This window comes from Pavona decussata, unplaced genomic scaffold (genome assembly GCF_977016875.1).
Source record: "Pavona decussata unplaced genomic scaffold, jaPavDecu1.1 SCAFFOLD_145, whole genome shotgun sequence".
Lineage (NCBI taxonomy): Eukaryota > Metazoa > Cnidaria > Anthozoa > Scleractinia > Agariciidae > Pavona > Pavona decussata.
This window is the reverse complement of record NW_028145558.1, coordinates 864,472-882,137: the sequence shown is the minus strand read 5'-3', so window position 1 is coordinate 882,137 and position 17,666 is coordinate 864,472. Positions and strand designations below refer to the sequence as shown.

At 39.3% G+C, this 17,666-nt stretch overlaps 2 protein-coding genes across 9 annotated transcripts in view; both read left to right on the top strand.

Moving 5' to 3' along the window:
* LOC146466339 (fibronectin type III domain-containing protein-like) overlaps positions 1-16,372 on the top strand; it is an 81,897-nt gene extending 65,525 nt beyond the window's left edge. For all 4 annotated transcript variants that reach the window (XM_085127446.1, XM_085127447.1, XM_085127445.1 and 1 more), the window contains one exon: positions 15,043-16,372. The gene's annotated coding sequence lies outside the window, so the exon portion shown is untranslated. The remainder of the gene's footprint in view (positions 1-15,042) is intronic.
* Positions 1-16,372, top strand: part of LOC146466338 (fibronectin type III domain-containing protein-like) — a 28,455-nt gene extending 12,083 nt beyond the window's left edge. For 3 of the 5 annotated variants that reach the window (XM_085127438.1, XM_085127433.1, XM_085127434.1), the window contains 5 exons: positions 5,424-5,567; positions 7,776-7,906; positions 8,432-8,713; positions 10,805-11,092; positions 12,351-13,570. In XM_085127438.1, coding sequence (XP_084983564.1) covers positions 5,424-5,567; positions 7,776-7,906; positions 8,432-8,713; positions 10,805-11,092; positions 12,351-12,532 — 1,027 coding nt within the window. In that variant the 3' untranslated portion in view covers positions 12,533-13,570. The other 2 variants (XM_085127437.1, XM_085127435.1) reach the window with 2 other exon arrangements.
* Positions 16,373-17,666: the final 1,294 nt, after the last annotated feature.

Here is a 17,666-nt window from a genome sequence, read left to right as displayed (position 1 = left end):
GAAAAGTTTTCATCTGCCTGGTGAGATGTGACTCTCGACTCTGGAGACGAGTGTTGCGTAGAGAGACGAGACACTTGTGTCAAGTGGTGCGATTTGCTTCTAGAGAGATGCAAGATTCATCTCGCGAGAGCATGAAAACTGTTAGTACTAAGTCTTGACTTCCTTGGAAGACACTCACAAGAATATCAATTTGTTATCCTCAATGTTGTTGATACAGCAAGATGCCAGTGTCACCCACCAAAAACTGTTAGTACTAAAGGCTTGACTTTCTTGCAACACTTTCGCAAGAATATCAATTTGTTAGCCTCAATGTTGTTGATACAGCAAGACACCGCTGTTACGCAGCAAGAATAATAACTAGACTTCTTTTATCTTGTTTTTATGAGCTTTAAGGACGGTGCCTACTCGTAAGGAAGTACCGGTATTTTTGCGCAGTTTATGACTTATGCGGGGAAAGTAGATCTTAGCAAGGGCTATTGCCGGGAATCAAAAACGTAACCACCAATTCTCGGAGGTAATCACCGTGTAAGCAGCAATAATTGAGGGTCTGGATCGGGTTTAGTGTCAAGCGTTATTTGGCATTTTTTTTTAATGTTTAGTGTTAAAATTTGTAAAATTTTAATGTTAAGCGTTTTAAAAAAGTTAACTGTTAAGTGTTAAAAGGTGATAGAACAGTGATTTTACGCATTAAAGATCAATAAAAGTTTCATAGAGAAGGCAATAATGTTAGAAAAAAAGGACTAAGGGACCGTTTATTTTTTATGAGCATGGGGGGGGGGGCTGGTGGAATTTAGGGGGGGGGGCCACGAGAAAAAAAATGGCACTAAAGGGAGGGGCTACCAAAAAAAATTGAGTGAAACAGGGGGGGGGGGGGGGGGGTCACCAGCAATAATTGGCTACTAGGGGAAATTGAAAGTGGCTCAACACAGAAACAGATGAAGAAATTGAATATTATTTCAATTTTATTTCATGCGATTTTCCTAACCACTTTTAATTTGCTTTACATACTGAGGTCGAAATCTGCATTTTAAATTAACAACAACTCAGGAAATGAAGCATATCTGTTGGAAAAGCAATAATGAATATAAACTGAAGTAGAAACCTATGTTTGTACAAGTTCAAATTAATATAAAAACGTAACAGTCTCACTATTGAATCATCCGTGGGGGAGTAGTTTTCTACAAAGTGGTTGTACTCAGAACTATATCAATAGATTGTTTAATGTTCTGTTTAATAGTACTCACTTTTATAAAGACTGTTGATTAGTAAATTATTTGAACCCAGCAGTATCAGTAGACTCAGTAGTATGCCTAGTGTGAACATCCAGATTAGTTTTTAATAATAGAACTGTTGTTGGTGACTTCAGTTGACGGTAAATCTGAGCCGTAGGCCATCTTCAGAAAAGCTTGTAACTGTCATTTTTAATAGCAGTACTTTAATATCCAGGCGCGTAGGAGGGGGGGGGGGGGGGGGGCGGTTCGAGGGGTTCGAACGAACCCCCTTTACAGATCAGTAATGGCGGAAGAAAAAGCACTTTTAAAATGAGGAGGTTGAACAACTACATGAGGTGTATCATGCGAGAGAGTAGAATGTCCGCCCTGGTTCTAATGCATATCAAATATGATATGCCTGTCAATCTTGACGAGATAGTCAATTTGTTGGAAGGCCTACACCCGAGAATGATGCAGTTTACCAGCTTGGTGTATGACTATCAGTAGATCGAATAGCTATCAGAACTCGACAGGGCGCGGAATGTACATTGAACTTTCTTGTTTAAGTTGAAACAGTTATGCCGTAGAAATGATGTATATAGCTCAAAAAACTGCTGTAAAACAAATTTGTGATTTGCCTAAAATGGGTCTCAAAATGCAGGAAATGAGGTTTCTGGGAACCTAGATTTTCAAAAATTTCCGGGGGAGCATGCCCCCGGACCCCCCTAGTAACAGCGCCTCCGGCGCTCAGCAAGATTTAGGGCTCAACGAACACCCCTATCTAACCCTAACCTACGCGCCTGATATCTCTGCGTCCGCTGTTTTTTTCTGTTTAATATGACTCGTAATCGTTGATTGGTATGTTTCGATCCGTATTTTGTTAGTCAGATCTGTACGTGTATTAATTGTTTCTACTCGAAGGGGAGTAATTTCACGTTAACCATTTGCTTGATTAATTTTGATAGTTTCTTTGAGAATCTAAGAGGAAATTTAGGGTTTGTCGTTGCCGTAAACGTGTTGCTATCTATAAAAAGTTTTTTTAAACAAGAGAAATCTTTACCTAAGCAGAGAACGGTAACTTGTTAATAGTACTGTAAATAAATCACAGTAACAATTACATTTATCTTTGATATAAACAGTACATAAGCGTTTCTGGTTGGGCGGGAAGGGGGGGGGGGGGGGGTCATCAGAAAAAAATAGTTTCTGCTTGGGTGGGGGCCATGTGGAAAAAATTGCATGCTAGGGGGGGGGGGGGGTCATACAGTTTCGTAGTGGCAATTAACCAAATCCCACCAGCCCCCCCATGCTCATAAAAAATGAACGGTCCCTAAGGTTCTTCAAACTTAGCTTTTATGATAAAGGCGTGCAAAACTAGAAACAAAAGGAGAGCCTGCGCGGAACTGACCGAACCGGTCAGCATGCATACTTTGTACTTATGCGGCGATAAGTTCTTCAGACATTTTGTATAAAAAGGAATGAAGATAGGCCTGCGCGACTCCCACTCGCGTGTTTTTAGCCATGTTCAGTTATAGTTTTGCTCTAACGAGTATGTCTTTTAGGGAACGCCCTCTCTTGTATGAGATTAGTGACGGTTCCTTAAAAATCTCTCTGAGCTTTGGTTGTTGCTCTATTAAATGCCATTTGCTCATAAGGATTTCCTTTACGTTTGGCACTGATGGATGATATTGTGTTACAAACGGCAAGATTCTTTTATTTTCTTTATTCTTTTTTGGGGGGGCTTGTCAGTCGGCTTGAAGTGGGTTCGCACATCAAATTCTGATTTTGTTTCGAAAAATACGCCTTTGTAGATGATGGTGTCCAAGAAAGTTATTTCAGTATCTGAAACTTCAGCCGTGAATTTAATGGTAGGGTGGTGTTTGTTTGCTTGTTCAATGAACTGTGTAATTTCTCCGCTGTTTGTGTTCCAGAGGGAGAATATGTCGTCTATGTAGCGTTTCCAAACGAGCGGTTTGATTGTGCTTTGGCTCATGATTTCTGTTTCAACTCGATCTGCCAATGAAAATATTGGCAAAGGCGACTGCCATCTTTGTTCCCATGGAGGTTCCATGTGTTTGGAGATAATTTTTTCCATTAAACTGGAATGAATTTTCTTGTAAAATAAGCCTGAGTGCTTCTTTCAGTGGTGGAGTAGGGATAGGAGGTTTATTTTCATAGAATGCATCGTATGCAATGCATATGTTTGTATTCCCTCCTCCTGTACTGGTATGCTTGTATATAAGTTCGTTACGTTCATTGAAACAACAAAAAATCCCCTTTGGGACTTTCGTTCTCTCTATGAAGTTAATGAAGTCAGTTGTGTCTTTCAGATATGATCTCTGCTGTTTTGTTATAGGCTGAAGAATTCTATCAACAAATATGATAGTTTCTCTGCTGGGCCATCACATCCTGATATTATGGGTCTCCCGACTGGTGTCGGTTTGTGAACTTTAGTAAGTGTGTAGAAGACCGGAATGCGGGTTTGATCTTTCATAAAGCCATTTTTTAGTTGTTTCGTCTACGTGGTTTTTGTGGTAGAGTTCATTAACTAGTTGTATAACTCTGCGGTTTGTCTCCTCTACTATTGGTTCTTCAAGTGGCCTGTAGTGTTCTTTGTTATCTAGTTGAATTTGACCTTCTTTGATTTTGTCTTGTATGCTGAATACAACAGTGGTCGTCCCTTTATCTGCCTTTTTGAGCTTGATCTCTTCGTCGTGCTTTAAGGCCTTGAGTGCCTTTTGTTAGGCTGCTGGCAGATTATGTTTTGGCTTTGTGGGTTTGATTTCTGCAAGTTGTATTTTAACCTCTTCTAAATAACTCTCTAGGGCAACTGACCGTTGTATTGGTGGTTTCCACGTAGATTTGACGTGGAGCGGATGTGGTTCTTTATTCTGCCCGTGAAAAATATATCTTAGTCTCATTCTTCTTGCGAAATTCTCAAAGTCACACAAAAGTTGCAGTTGCATTTGTTTTTCGTTAGTCACGGGTGTAGGGATAAAAAAAATTTCGAAATGAAAGATTGCAAAAGTGTAATAACAACAGAGGAAAATTTTCATTGTCGAGCATATTGTACCCTTCTGCTGAGAAATAATCTGCCATGATTTTCCATGATAGAAACAAACAATGAACAAACACAAAATTGTAATCAAAATGACACAGTCTGTAAATTAATTGTAGATATTATTCCATATCGAATGTCCACGTTTGTCTTGATTAGTATCTTTCGCTTTTTTAAGGCACTTCCGCTTACATTTGTATCAAATTTAGTGTTGCAGTGAATTTTTTAGTGTTAGATGTTAAACAGCCTAAAATTTAACTGTTTGATGTCATAAAAGGAAAAATTTTAGTGTTTAGTGTTTTCGAGGCACCCCCATCCAGACCCTCATAATTCAAAAAAGCTGTAAAATACAAAAAGCAATTTTTCCCAAATTGAAACTTGATTATCTCTGAAAAATGCATGGTTACCCCTTATTTTCTTTTTGTATACAAAGAGCACTTGCCAAGTTCTGCTTTCTCCGCGTAGTTTTAAACTGTGCAAAAATACCCCTGTATTAGTAGGCGCCACCCATAGAAAACCCGAGTATCTCGAGATGCGCAGTAGCAAAAGCAGGTACCGTCCTTAGGTATGTAAATAAAGCTTTTTTTTGCTTCTTCACTGGATTGAACAGATTTTCTCAGGTAAGTCTTTTTAAAAGCTTCAGCCGGTAATCTTTTTCGCTCTATAGTCTCCTGTGGTTCTTCATAGGCGCAGTGGCGAAAAACTGCGCTTCATGTGTACACCAGCATTTGTTGAACTTACTAAAAATAATGTGTAATAGACGAACGATGTATTTACTGTACAACAATATATCCCCTTATAAGTTATAAAAGATAAACAAACTTCTTAATATATAATTATCCCGATGGATGCCTTGGGCTCTGGACGGAGCCCACAATGTGCATGTATGCTGCTTAACAGAGGATCCTTAAAATCTCAAACAGATAATAAAGTTAAACCATGAAAACTTCCAAAATCATAGCATTTAAGGTTCAGGTCCCTCCTAACGCCAAGGTATTTTTGTACAGTTTATGACTGTGGGAAAAGCATACCCAAACATATAACTGCATGTATCCACCATGAAGCGAGTGTGTGCTTTTTTGTTTACTTTGTCTTTTCTTTTTATCTTTTTATACATCTTCTCGATAATATTGATATAAACCCTTATTTTCAGTTAGTCCAAGATGGACATCTGGGAGCCCTCCAAAAAGCAAGGAAACCATTGATATATATGGAAATGGGACGTTAACTTGTGATGTGTACGCTATCCCTGAGCCAACGTTTCGGTGGTACAGAGATGGACAAGAAATTTTGGCAGACACGTAAGTTCACTTACATGCTCATCTTTTAATAATAATAATAATAATAATAATAATAATAATAATAATGATAATAATAATAATAATAATAATAATAATAATAATAATTATTATTATTATTATTTTTTTTTTCATAAACTTTTGCAGCAACTTAAGAAATGGGAGAAATTAATTCATATTTTCCAATAATTAAACGTGACGATATTCAATGGAAGGTATTTAAACAGTGATAGGTTTTGTGTGAGTGGATTCCAATACAAAATGTCCTTGTAATTGACTTCGTATTGTTGTTTGTTGTTGTTTCTGTTGTAGTTTTATTTTATTTAATTAACTAGTATTACGTGTTTTTTTTTTCCTTTGTAATTGTTAAAATTGTATTCTTGAATATTTAATAATCAATAAAGATTAACCAAAACAAAAAAAATGAAATAATAATAATAATAATAATAATAATAATAATAATAATAATAATAATAATAATAATAATAATAATAACAACTGAAGGTCAGCGCCACTTAGGGGCCGTCATCGGATCTCAAGAGTTCAAAGATCAATATTGTCGGGAAAAGGTCCTTGGATGGAAACGTGAACTCGAAGCCCTATCTGAGATAGCAAGGAGCCAGCCTCATGCAGCCTACACTGTTTTCACGAAGGGTTACAAATCCAAGTTTACCTATTTCATGCGCACAATAGTCGTTTGAAGATTACGTTGACCCTATTCAAGAGACGATCGACGACTTATTCCTCTTAACACTATTCGGTCAAACGGAGCCCCTCCCTAGCGATCTGCGTCAGCTTGTTACTTTGACACCCACTCAAGGAGGGCTAGGCGTACCTGACTTACGATTTGAAGCTCCACAGCAGTTTGCTGCTTCTACGACAATAACAGCATCGCACGTTGATTCTATACGTTCATGGTGGCAGGCGAGAAGTCCACAAAGGAGTTAAAAAGACAACATCAAGCTTTGAAAATTACGTCGGTGAAATTGAGAATGGAAAGTATTGATTCCACTCTACCCTCGGATCTGCTGCGATCAGTAAACCAATCGAGAAACAAGGGTGCGAGCTCGTGGCTTACCGCAGTGTCTCTTGTCGATCAAGGCTTAGTGCTTAATAAACAATTCAGAGACTCTCTGCGTTTAAGGTATAATGTCCCCCTGTCTGATTTACCAAGCAAGTGTGTTTGTGGTGAGAAGTATACCGTCTGCCATGCCCTGTCATGCAAAAAGGGAGGGTTCGTGGCTCAGAGACACGATGGCGTTCGCAACCTACTTACCTCTTTTTTTGGTAAGGTTTACACCAACGTTGAAGTCGAACCATAACTACAACCTCTCGACAATGAGCGATTCAACCTCAGAAGGGCGGTGACAACTCCGGAGGCAAGGCTGGACGTAAACGCAGGGTGCTTTTGGTCTCGAGGAGTTACAGCATTTTTCGATGTCAGAGTAACGCATGTTAACTCCAAGTGTAACCAGGGAAAAGCAACATCCACAATTTTTAAAGAGCAGAAGGAGGAGAAAAAGCGGAAGTACCAACAGAGGGTGCTGGACGTTGAAATGGGATCTTTCACCCCCCTAGTTTTTGGAACCAACGATGGGATGGGAGCCGACTACAATTGCTTTCTCAAACGTCTAGCCTAGAAGCTCTCAGAAAAGAATGAGGAACCTTATCACATTCTTATCACTTGGATTAGAACATTACTTTCCTTTGAGATTTTAAGGTCGGTACACACATGCGTAACAGGGTCCAGGACACCTTTCCACAAAATTCCACACGGAGATTTTTTTTTCGATGACTGCCGCCTAGACGCTGGCCAAGCCTGTGTCCGTTGATTTTGGAAGAAACGAGATGTTGTCACAAGTTAACCATTTTCAGTCCACAGGTGGTGGCCCAATGTTCTGTAACTGACTTCTTGCCTAAGCAGTGACATAATTTTTATGATGACGACAAAGATGACGATTACGATGATGATGATGCTATATATAGAGCAATGTCCTTTGATTAAATCGGGGCAAGGTGTAAAGTCTGCCGTAAATTTGACATTATTTTATATGTGGTTATGCTTCAACAGAACATGTAGATGCATGGTTCTCACAGTGTTTGCTAGAATAATACATTAGAGTGTAGATGAGTGAGTTGGCTGAATGTTTAATAAAGAGCCATTCATTTACACTACAGCTGAACATACGTTTGTGTGTTTTCCTTGAACAGAACACAGGTCACACGGGATGTTAATAAGCTCCGTTTCAAAGTCGTGAGATTGGCTGAGGCTGGTATTTATCAATGTGTGGCTGAGAATACTCATGGAATGATTGTGTCTTCCACTTATGTCAATGTTTTAGGTGAGTACTCATTTATTTTTTTAGCCCTTTAAACCACTAATGTCAAAGAACAAATTCTCCTATCTTGTCCCCATTATCTTCTATTGGCTCCAGAATTCATTAAAATAACGAGCAGACAATGATTAGTGGCTGCTGTTCCTTGGACATGTTACAATGACCGCTAATTAAGCTAATCAAAAGTCTGGAATTGTGTTTAACTTACAGTACTGTGCAAAAGTAATGAGAAATTCGAACGAATTTTCGAGTTGTATTTCGCCGACAAGGCCGTATTTCGAGCGTGTCAAAACAATAGCGGCTTCGAAAATTTGCGGAAGATTTGTTCAAGTTTCGTGTCCTTCGAAATTTCGCTGTTTTTCGCTACTTTTCGCCGAATTTCGACGAACCTTGTCGAAATTCGCTCTCATTACTTTTGCACAGTACTGTATTGAGTGATCAAGCTTTTAATTTATAATTATTTGATACAGTGTACATTTGCTCCTGGCGTGACTGACAAACTGGATTTACATTATTTTCAATGATTAACAGCTGTGCCTACGTCTTTTACAAAGAGAGGATTTGGGCCATTTTACCTGTTTCAAGAGAGCGAAGGGCGTTTGAAATGTGATCCCGATGCTGCACCTCGACCAGGATTATACAGGTGGTTCAAGAATGGAACTGAAATCATTATGACCTCCCCTTACCGTTTGGAAAGTGATGGCACCTTGGTAATCAGCAATGTTCAGCGTAGTCGTGACGCTGGTCAATATAAGTGTTCTGCGACAAACTTTTTGGCCACCGCTGAAGCTACAGCCGAAGCCACAGTCCTTCGTAAGGATAAGTCATTTTTATTTCGAATCTCTTTTATTCACTAGATGCCCACCCCCACCCCCCTTGTTAACGAAATTCCATACAAATATATCGTCTCTAATTTTTAGATGGGTACTTAGATGGCGTACCCCAAGTCCAAGTTAGTTTATGTTTCATTGCGTAGTAACCAGGCTGTGACCTGTCAAAGGTTGCCCAAATTCTAAACAAGTATATTGTCTCTAATTTCTAGATGGCGTCCCCCAAGTCCGTACAAAATCTCAATTTTTTCCGATTTTCGAAGGTTGCAATTTAACGACAGAATCTCAAACTTGGTTAAATGTATAATTTTAATGTCATCTTTGTTGTGATGGACTTTAAAGTGCCTATGAAGTAAACAAAAAATTGTCACGGTTTGTTAGTTTATGAATTTCTCGGTCTGAATTTGTGGGTCTTACTGAACAAAACCTTCTCAATCCGCAATTATGATCCCTGTAAGGTTTGAATTTAGCGCCGGAAAGTGTCTCCATGTTGCGCGCGGCCAAAACGATCGTATTACAAGGTTGTGACGTAGAAAATACTTCGGAACACACGAGTGTCATGGCGGCGAAGGGAGTTTCTTCGATCTCGGCGACTTATTACGCCGCTGGTAACTCCAATATGACAAACTGCGCGAAAAAAAACTGGCATGCCGGGAATAAGTATACATTACTTTCCGAAAGACGAAACTTAACGGCGGAAGTAGATTCGGTTTGCCTGAATTCACAGGAAAGATTCAAGCCATAGCTCTCGAAGGCGAAAGACAACGATGATCAGATGTGTGTGGACATATTACACTCTCATCTCCGTGATAAACAAACATCGTACAATCTTACTGCAGTTAAATAGCATAAGCATGAAATCACGGGTAGAGAAATCCACGGATCCTCAGTCTTTGCAGATAACATTTATTTAGCGCTCCCAGGAATCTTGCTTAATTCGAGCCGATAAAACCTAAACAAATGCCACAGAGCTACAATTGTACCCGGGAATTGTAGCATACAATCTTATCCTCACGAACAGTACGAAAACCTCCATTCAGTATATTTGAGGATTTCTCCTCACCATCACGAGTGGTCACACCACATTTTGATCAAAAGGGAAGAATCTCTTATACAAGAAAGCAAAACTACGAAGGCTTTTATCAACACAACAGACGCACAGCGGGAGTCGCTTGGCCGGGTCTGTCAACCTCAAATTAAGACCTTGCGTAAGGACCATCGTGTTGGTCATCACAGAAAATTCATCATGTTTTGAGAGTTAACGCGCTCGATCTGACTTTTAAAAACTATTACTTTTATCAAAAGTGAGTTTTTGACGGGCCTGTGCAATTTCCGCTCGCAGCATCTGTGCTCTCTCGCTTTCTCAAATCGAACAAAATCGAGTTTGGAGAGACAATTTCCAGCAAACTACGCAATTCTTCGCCTTTTCATTTCGGCAAAATATATCCAAGTACTCAACAATCATTCACTGAAACGTCGCTTTCGAATCGAGCGCGCAGAACAGCAGCGGAAAGGCCATCTTATCTTCGTCCTCGTCTTTTTCTTGAGCTGTTCGACGCCAGTATGATCCGCATCGGGTCGAACGATTGCAACAACTTCCATTTTGCCTGAATCGCTTGACTCTTTCAGATATCCGTTGGAAAAGTTTCGGTTAAGGACATTACTTCGTCATTGTCCGACATTTTGCGGGGGGAAAACCTTGAACACGAAAATTTTCGCGATAAAAATATTGGGTGATTCTATGTAACATCAAGGCAAGATATGTTGTAAACAAATCTCTGAGGCATTTGCTACGTCATCAAACGCCAAACTAGTTCCCAGCCCCGGGACACTATTTTTCTCGTTTTGGGCTACTTTGTACGACTAAAAAAGCACCTTATTGTTTTTTCAGTTCAAGAGCATTTCTTTTATAATTTCGTAATTAAGACATGGTAAACTTCAAAAAAACGCAAAATTTTTTTTACCTCATAAGCACTTTAAGTTTCGAATAAATAAAAATTTAAGAACTCGTCCTTATTCTCCATTTGAACTTCGCAAAGGGCAATTCAAAGCCAATGAGTAACCTTTGTTTCAGAGAAGACAAAGATCGTCATACCACCCAAAGACCAGACCGTAGATGAAGGCAATCGAATAGACCTACGATGTGAGGCAACAGCCGATGCCACACTTGAACTACGTTACGTCTGGAAGAAAGACAATGCAGGTATCGTCTACAGTGACAAGTCTCAGTGGCTAGAATCACGGCATGTTCTGTCGATCGCTAACGCCACAGTTGATGACGCTCGCCTTTATACTTGTGTTGCGTATACACCGGGACCAAAGAAATCAGAAGACACAGCATCCGCTAACATTGCCATTGCAGGTAATAAGTACTTACAATGGAAGCCTTGCCTGTTGTGACATCTTAACAATACCCCTGATCTTTTTTTAGTGTCAATAAATTATTTTGCAATAACTGCAGAAAATCTCGCGCTTTCATTGGCTAATTTTCATTGTCAATAAGCGGTTATATAATAAGCTGAATTCTACACGCATTTTGATTGGTTCTTACTTATGATCTATTAGAGGACAGACGCATAGATGACGTCACCATTAATCTTTTACTTCTTTATTATATAAAACAAAAATATTTCATGTTGCCGTGCACCTGTTCAGTAATAGATCACAGGAGATGTCAAAATGTGGTAAGAACATCAGTGACACACTCGGCTGCGCGTCGTGTGCCACTTTTTTGTTCTTCCTTCATTTTGACATTATCTGTGATCTACTACTGAACAGATGGACGGCAACATGGAATCTTTTTGTTGAACTAGCACAGGAATGACGTCAGATGTAACGCGCGCGCTTTGTGAAACATCAATCAGTCACTTTTCAACCAACAGAAAGTCTCCCTTTTTTCCATTAACCAATAAGAGAGCGAGACAAGCTTTTGATTTGGTTACGTCAGATTTAATAAAATTTAAGTTTCTTGCATTTTTACCCCGTGTTTTGACTTCATTTTGTTCCTTCCGGCTTTTTATTATAGTAAAAAACAAATTGACGTCAGTTTTTCCTGCGTCTGTCCTCGCAAGGTTTAGTATTTTTCTTTCAAAAACTCATTAATAATTCATATGCCATTTGACCTATCAAATGGCCGATAAAACATCACGTGAAGTGCTCTTAAAACCCGATACAAACTCCTCCTTATTAGTATGCGGTGTTTAATGTTTTTCAAGTATGCTAACTTTCAACGTTCACAAAAGCATAATTGCCTTGAACTCTCTTGACACACGCTTTTCCAGGAATGTTTTTGAAGCCGTTCAAAAAAACTCGCAGCACGTGTTTTATCGGGTCTAAACCACTCGGCTGCAGCTCGTGGTTTTAAGACCCGATAAAACACTGCTGCTCGTGTTTTAAACATTACATAGGTTTCGACTATTTTGCAGGCAATAGTGGTAACTTTGTGTAATTTTGGAGAAATAAAGAGATACATCAAGGTGTAATGATTACATACAGTCGAACCTCCCTTAAGCGTCCCACCCTAAATGCCAAGATTTACTGGTCGCTTTCGGGAGTGTTAAAACACCCAGTTTTTATTCATATTTTGAAAATTAAACGGGTTTTTTTTCTTTTCTCTTTAGTTGTTCCGTATCCTCCGACGAATCTTGAATTATCTTCAAACTGCCAGAATCACAGCACAATTCTTAGATGGAACACTGGTGCATCCTATAATTCCGCAATCAAACATTTTCTGATCGAACGAAAATTAGACTACCCTGGTTGTTGGCAAAAAGGAAAATGGTTTAGAACGTGGTTTTGTTAAACACCGTCTAAACTGTCTTTTAATAACTAACTTGAGATTGAGGAGTCCCAGTTGTCAAATGCAGAGGGACTGAGAATTGAACTAGTTGCTCTAAAGTCCTTAACTATAAATAGGAGAACTTTAGCAAGGACGACGGGATTGCCAACGAAAACGTCGCTTGAAAATACAAGTTGGCGTTACTTGCACTACTTCGCGATAATTCCAATTCGTTCAACTTGTAGGCTGACGCAAATAATTGATCTACGAGACACTGACAAATCACAATATTTTGCGATAACCGAGTTTAATAATTGTTTTATTATTCGATCACCGAGTTTGTTTTTCACAATAAAAAAAAAAATAAAAATAATTAAAAAAAAAAAAAAAGATGTCAAATCACGCTCTGAGAACTCAGGGAAGCGTTCCTCCATTTTCACACAAGAGCGTGGTTTTAATTACGCATGAGCAGAATGTTATTTGCAGCAAAACACAGTTGGACAGCATTGCGCATGAGCAGACCATTATTTTTAGGCAGTTATTTGCAGGTCACGCGGTTTGCTCTCGGCCAATGAAAAGGAAGAAAAAATGCATCGAATGATAATGTCAATTCACCTTCGTATGCTCACGTTCTTCGAAAACCGTGAATTTGGTCATTTTTACGTTGTTGTCTTGCTAATAGAGAGATTAACCAACACGTTTGCGGCAAATGGCAGAAGTGACCACGTGACCATATTTACACAGCATTTACCACTCGGTTTTTCAGTTTTTCAGAAAAATTGAGTAGCTTTACGTTAGCATCAAAGGCCAGAATTATCTTGTACTTTTTTCATCTATGTACTCATTTTTTCAAGAAGCAAAAACGCGAATCTCACGTTTGCCGTAAACATGGTGCTTAATCTCTATATTGACGACAATTTCACGCATGTGCAGGGCCATTAAACCTATTGTATTGTGACGTTCTCGTTGCCTCGTCGTTGTCGTTGCTTAAGTTCTCTAATGTAGCATTACAGACCGAAACATGGAGTTAAAACGGCCCACTAAAAGCCTTGTATGGTCTTGTTTTGTAGTTGGTGACAACAGCGCAGACAAGAAAAAACCGCCACGTAATTCAGGTCAGTTACGTTTAATGGCTCGAAATTTGTTGATATGTGGTTACTTAAGAACGGTGCCTACTTTGTTACTGCGCATGCGTTTAGCGCATCTCGAGATATTCGAGTTTCCTACTAACACAGGGGTATTTTTACGCGGTTTAAAACTTTGCAGAGAAAGCAGAACTTAGCAAATGCTCTTGGTATCCAAAAAGAAAATTTGGGATAACTGCATTTTTCAGAGATAATAAAGCCTCAATTTGTAAGTTAGCACCATACATTGCTTTGTAGTTTTCTGTTTTTTAGAATAAATGTTGCTTTATTATCTCTAAAAAAAAGTTCGTCAATCGCCCTTGCTTAGATCTGCTTTCCCCGCATAGTCATAAACCAAACAAAAATACTTCTTTGTTAGAAGGCACCCTCCTTAAGTGTACCGTTTACCTTATCAACTCACTTGACTAGACCAAACACTCCAAAATATAGGTCCTTTGTATATTGGACAATCGTTAAAGTATTTACGTAGTGTATAATATAGTAACTTTTGTATGAACTGGGCAGGCAATTTTCACGTCAAGCATTCCATTTTGCTTTTACGAATTATTTAGTCTTTTGAAGCAACGATATGAAAACCATGTCCCCTAGCATGTTGTAATCCTGCTATTTGCCATTTTGTTCACTAACAAGCTACAATGTAAACAACAGCTTGGTTATGATCAGTTCTTGGGTGAGAAAATCAATTACCCAAGATTACTTCAGCTGTGTAGTGTAATTAAATCAAACAAGCGAAAATTATCGAAAATGCCATGGAGACAATTTTGATCCGACGTGGTCGTTTCAAATTCTGCCATTCACATTCATCACAACACTTCATGTTATTATTTTAACGCAAACGAGCTGTTTTGCATTTTTCTTTGCAGGTCCCAGAATTAGTAAGGATATGATCCTCACACTTGTAGCTGCGGCAGTCGTCCTCCTCGGATTTGTAATTCTTTGATTTCGACACATTGCTACCAGGACATAACCTTGATACCAAACATGTGCACGGTTCGCCCTTGCCAACCGTTGTTAAGTAAACCTAACTAAACAAAAACACTTCACGTCCTGGGGAAATTGTTTCCCATCATAATTGTAAATTTAAGTACAGTGATTTAAAGCTGTTAGTCTCATAAGCTTTAGTAGTGTGATTGTCAGGGTGAAAAAAGCCCTTACGAATACTAATGCCCTGTATATGGATTGATAATTTTAACCTTTGTTTCACGATAGACTCGCTTAAAGGCCCGTTTAAACGGTTTCAATGTTTGCCCAACATTCGTTCAACAAAAGTTGAACGGATGTTGGGCAATGTTGGATGTACGGAGTGTTCAAACGGTTTCAACGCCATTCAACATTTTCAAGAACAAAGGAAATGTTGGATCGATGTTGATTCAACACACCTTCAACAAGCTTTCAACATTTTTGAGGTTTTCAACAATGTAGAACGACCTGTTCAAACGCCCCCGACATTTGGTTCAACACCTGTGTTGAACGCATGTTGAAGCAAACGTTGAAACCGTTTAAAACGGGCCTTAAGATGTTGTAATTATAAATCGCGACGTTTCGACTGCTTTCTGTGAGTCACTTTATGTATGACGATGGCCAGCTGTGTTTGGTGCATTTTGGTCGCCATTGTAAGCTTTGTAGCTCGTGCGTCACCCTTGATAGGAACGTTGGAAAATAGCGAATCTGTGGATACTATCATTGCTGATGATGGATTCGAAGTGACCTGTGTTGGTCACCGTGAAGATTCGACCCACCTTAACAAGATTTCATGGTGAACAGTGAACTGAGTAACCAGCAGGAACACGGGTTTATGGCGTCGTTCGAAGTAGAGTAAGAGTTTCCAACGGCTTTCCAATCGAGGGTGACGTACAAGCAGCGTAATGCAAACTGGAGTGTGACCGAGTGCTCATAATCGAAGGAGTAATAGTCAAAACGCCTTTGCGAAGTTGGCGTATAGGCCTTATTACGGTTTTCGACGCCATTTTGACGAGTAGGCAAACACCTCTTGAAATAACAGTGTTTGTATGGAAATCCGATGTCAAATAACTTTCATAAAACATTGCTTCTGGAAAATTCATGAATTGGAAACTTTTGGCACTAGGAAAAGCATTTTAAGAAAAAATTGGAGGGATATAGCTGTGCCAGAAAGCGTCCAGTCGTGTTTTGAACTTTCCATATATTTCCCTGTATTTTTTCCCGCGAACTATTTTTAGTAGCAGTTCACGGGTGGTTCGCTATACAGACAAATGTATGGAAATGTTAAAACGCAACTAGATGCTTTCTAGCACAGGTACACTGCTCAGTTATTTTCTGTAAAATCCTTTGCACAGTGCCTAAAGTTTCCAATTCATACATTTTTCAGAAGCGATGTTTTATGAAAATAATTTGACATCGGATTTCCATACAAACACTGCAGCTATTTCAAGACGTGTTTCCATACTCGACAAAATGGCGTCGAAAACCGTGATCAGGCCTATTCACAGATTGAAATTCTCAAAATAAATCTTTGACTCGGCGTACAATTGTATTCAGTCTTTCAGAGATAATAGAAGTAACTCATAATTCAACACAAGAAAGGAGCTTGTTATTCCAAGGGTGTAATACGTGTATGTTGATTTACATGCTTTTCATTTAGCGCGCAGTGTAACTGCAGCCAAGTTTAAAAGATGTTACAATAAGCAGGTTGTACGAAAGAGACTTAAATAAATTATTGCAACAAAATTTTTCCTTAGAATTTAGCTTTCTTAATTCTTTCATTTCGATACACGTGAATGAGGGCAAGCGTCTTTCAACTTTTCAACCGCAATTTGCATAGAAGCCAATCTCCTACCCAGAGTCCTAAGGCTCTTTGGCCAGCGGTTGGTCGCCAGAAGAGACTCTGGGGTACTGGAATAGGCCATTTCCGAGTTGCTTTGAACCTCATTATGAAAGCGAGGCTAAGTGCAAAGTTTTTATTATGAAAATTAGTTTTCATTCATATGCAAACAAAAGTAATTTTCATATCAAAAGCTTTACAGCTTCGCTTTCATAATGAGGTTGAAAGCAACTCGGAAATGGCCTATTTTATTACCGCAGGATTTCTGTGCAACCTCGATTCCAGGGTTTTTCCCTTGTAAATCAGGGAGGGAAAAACCCTGGAAACGAGGTTGGATTTCTTCGGTAAAACAATCCAACCCGTTACGGTGCAGGAAATCAAAAAAATATTTTTTTCGAATTCTCCAGATTCCTGGCGGCCAACGGTTGGCCAAAGAGCCTGGGGACTCTGGGTACGGATCGTGTCTAAAAGTACACACGAGTGACCAGGAGTGACTACGAGTAGGAATGCATCATAATATTATATCATAATGACGTCATTTTTATCAACTAGGCACTATTTAACCGCAAATGGACCGTTTCCGAAAATTCCACACTGAAGACATTTCCGAGAGAGGAGAGGAAGTGGGTGGATGCTGGGGAGATCTAAATTTGTCCACGCCCCCTTTTTGTTGACTATGCTTCATCATCATCATCATCATCAACATTACTCACCCTTACTCACCATTAACAAGCAAAAAATTCATAATCTTTATTATTAAATATTGTCAGGAAGCTTGTCAAAGTAAGTTACTCAAGATTGTGCAACCAGCCTAAATGGAATGGTTATCCCTCACTAATATGAGATGGGGTTTCTTCAGCTTAATATACAGCTGCTTCGACAAAGGTTGTCCAAGAAAAGCGCAAAAGCGTACACAACAATGTAGCCTGCGTAGCTGGCGGTTTTTATGGGTGGGCTCACCGGAAAGCCGGGCACGAGGGCCAAAACGAGTGGCGAAGCCGCGGGGAAATGGGGCGAGGGCAACGAGAAACCGCCTGCCCGGATTCGGGGCATTTTTGAGTAGTCCGTACGCTGGCGTACGGACCATTTTCATTGGATGAGATTCTACAAACGTCAATCAAATGTTTCATTAATCTCCCATGGGAAAGTTCTGTTTATACGGCTCTGAGGATTTTATCGCGAAAAGCAAAATGACAGAAGAAGCATTATTTAA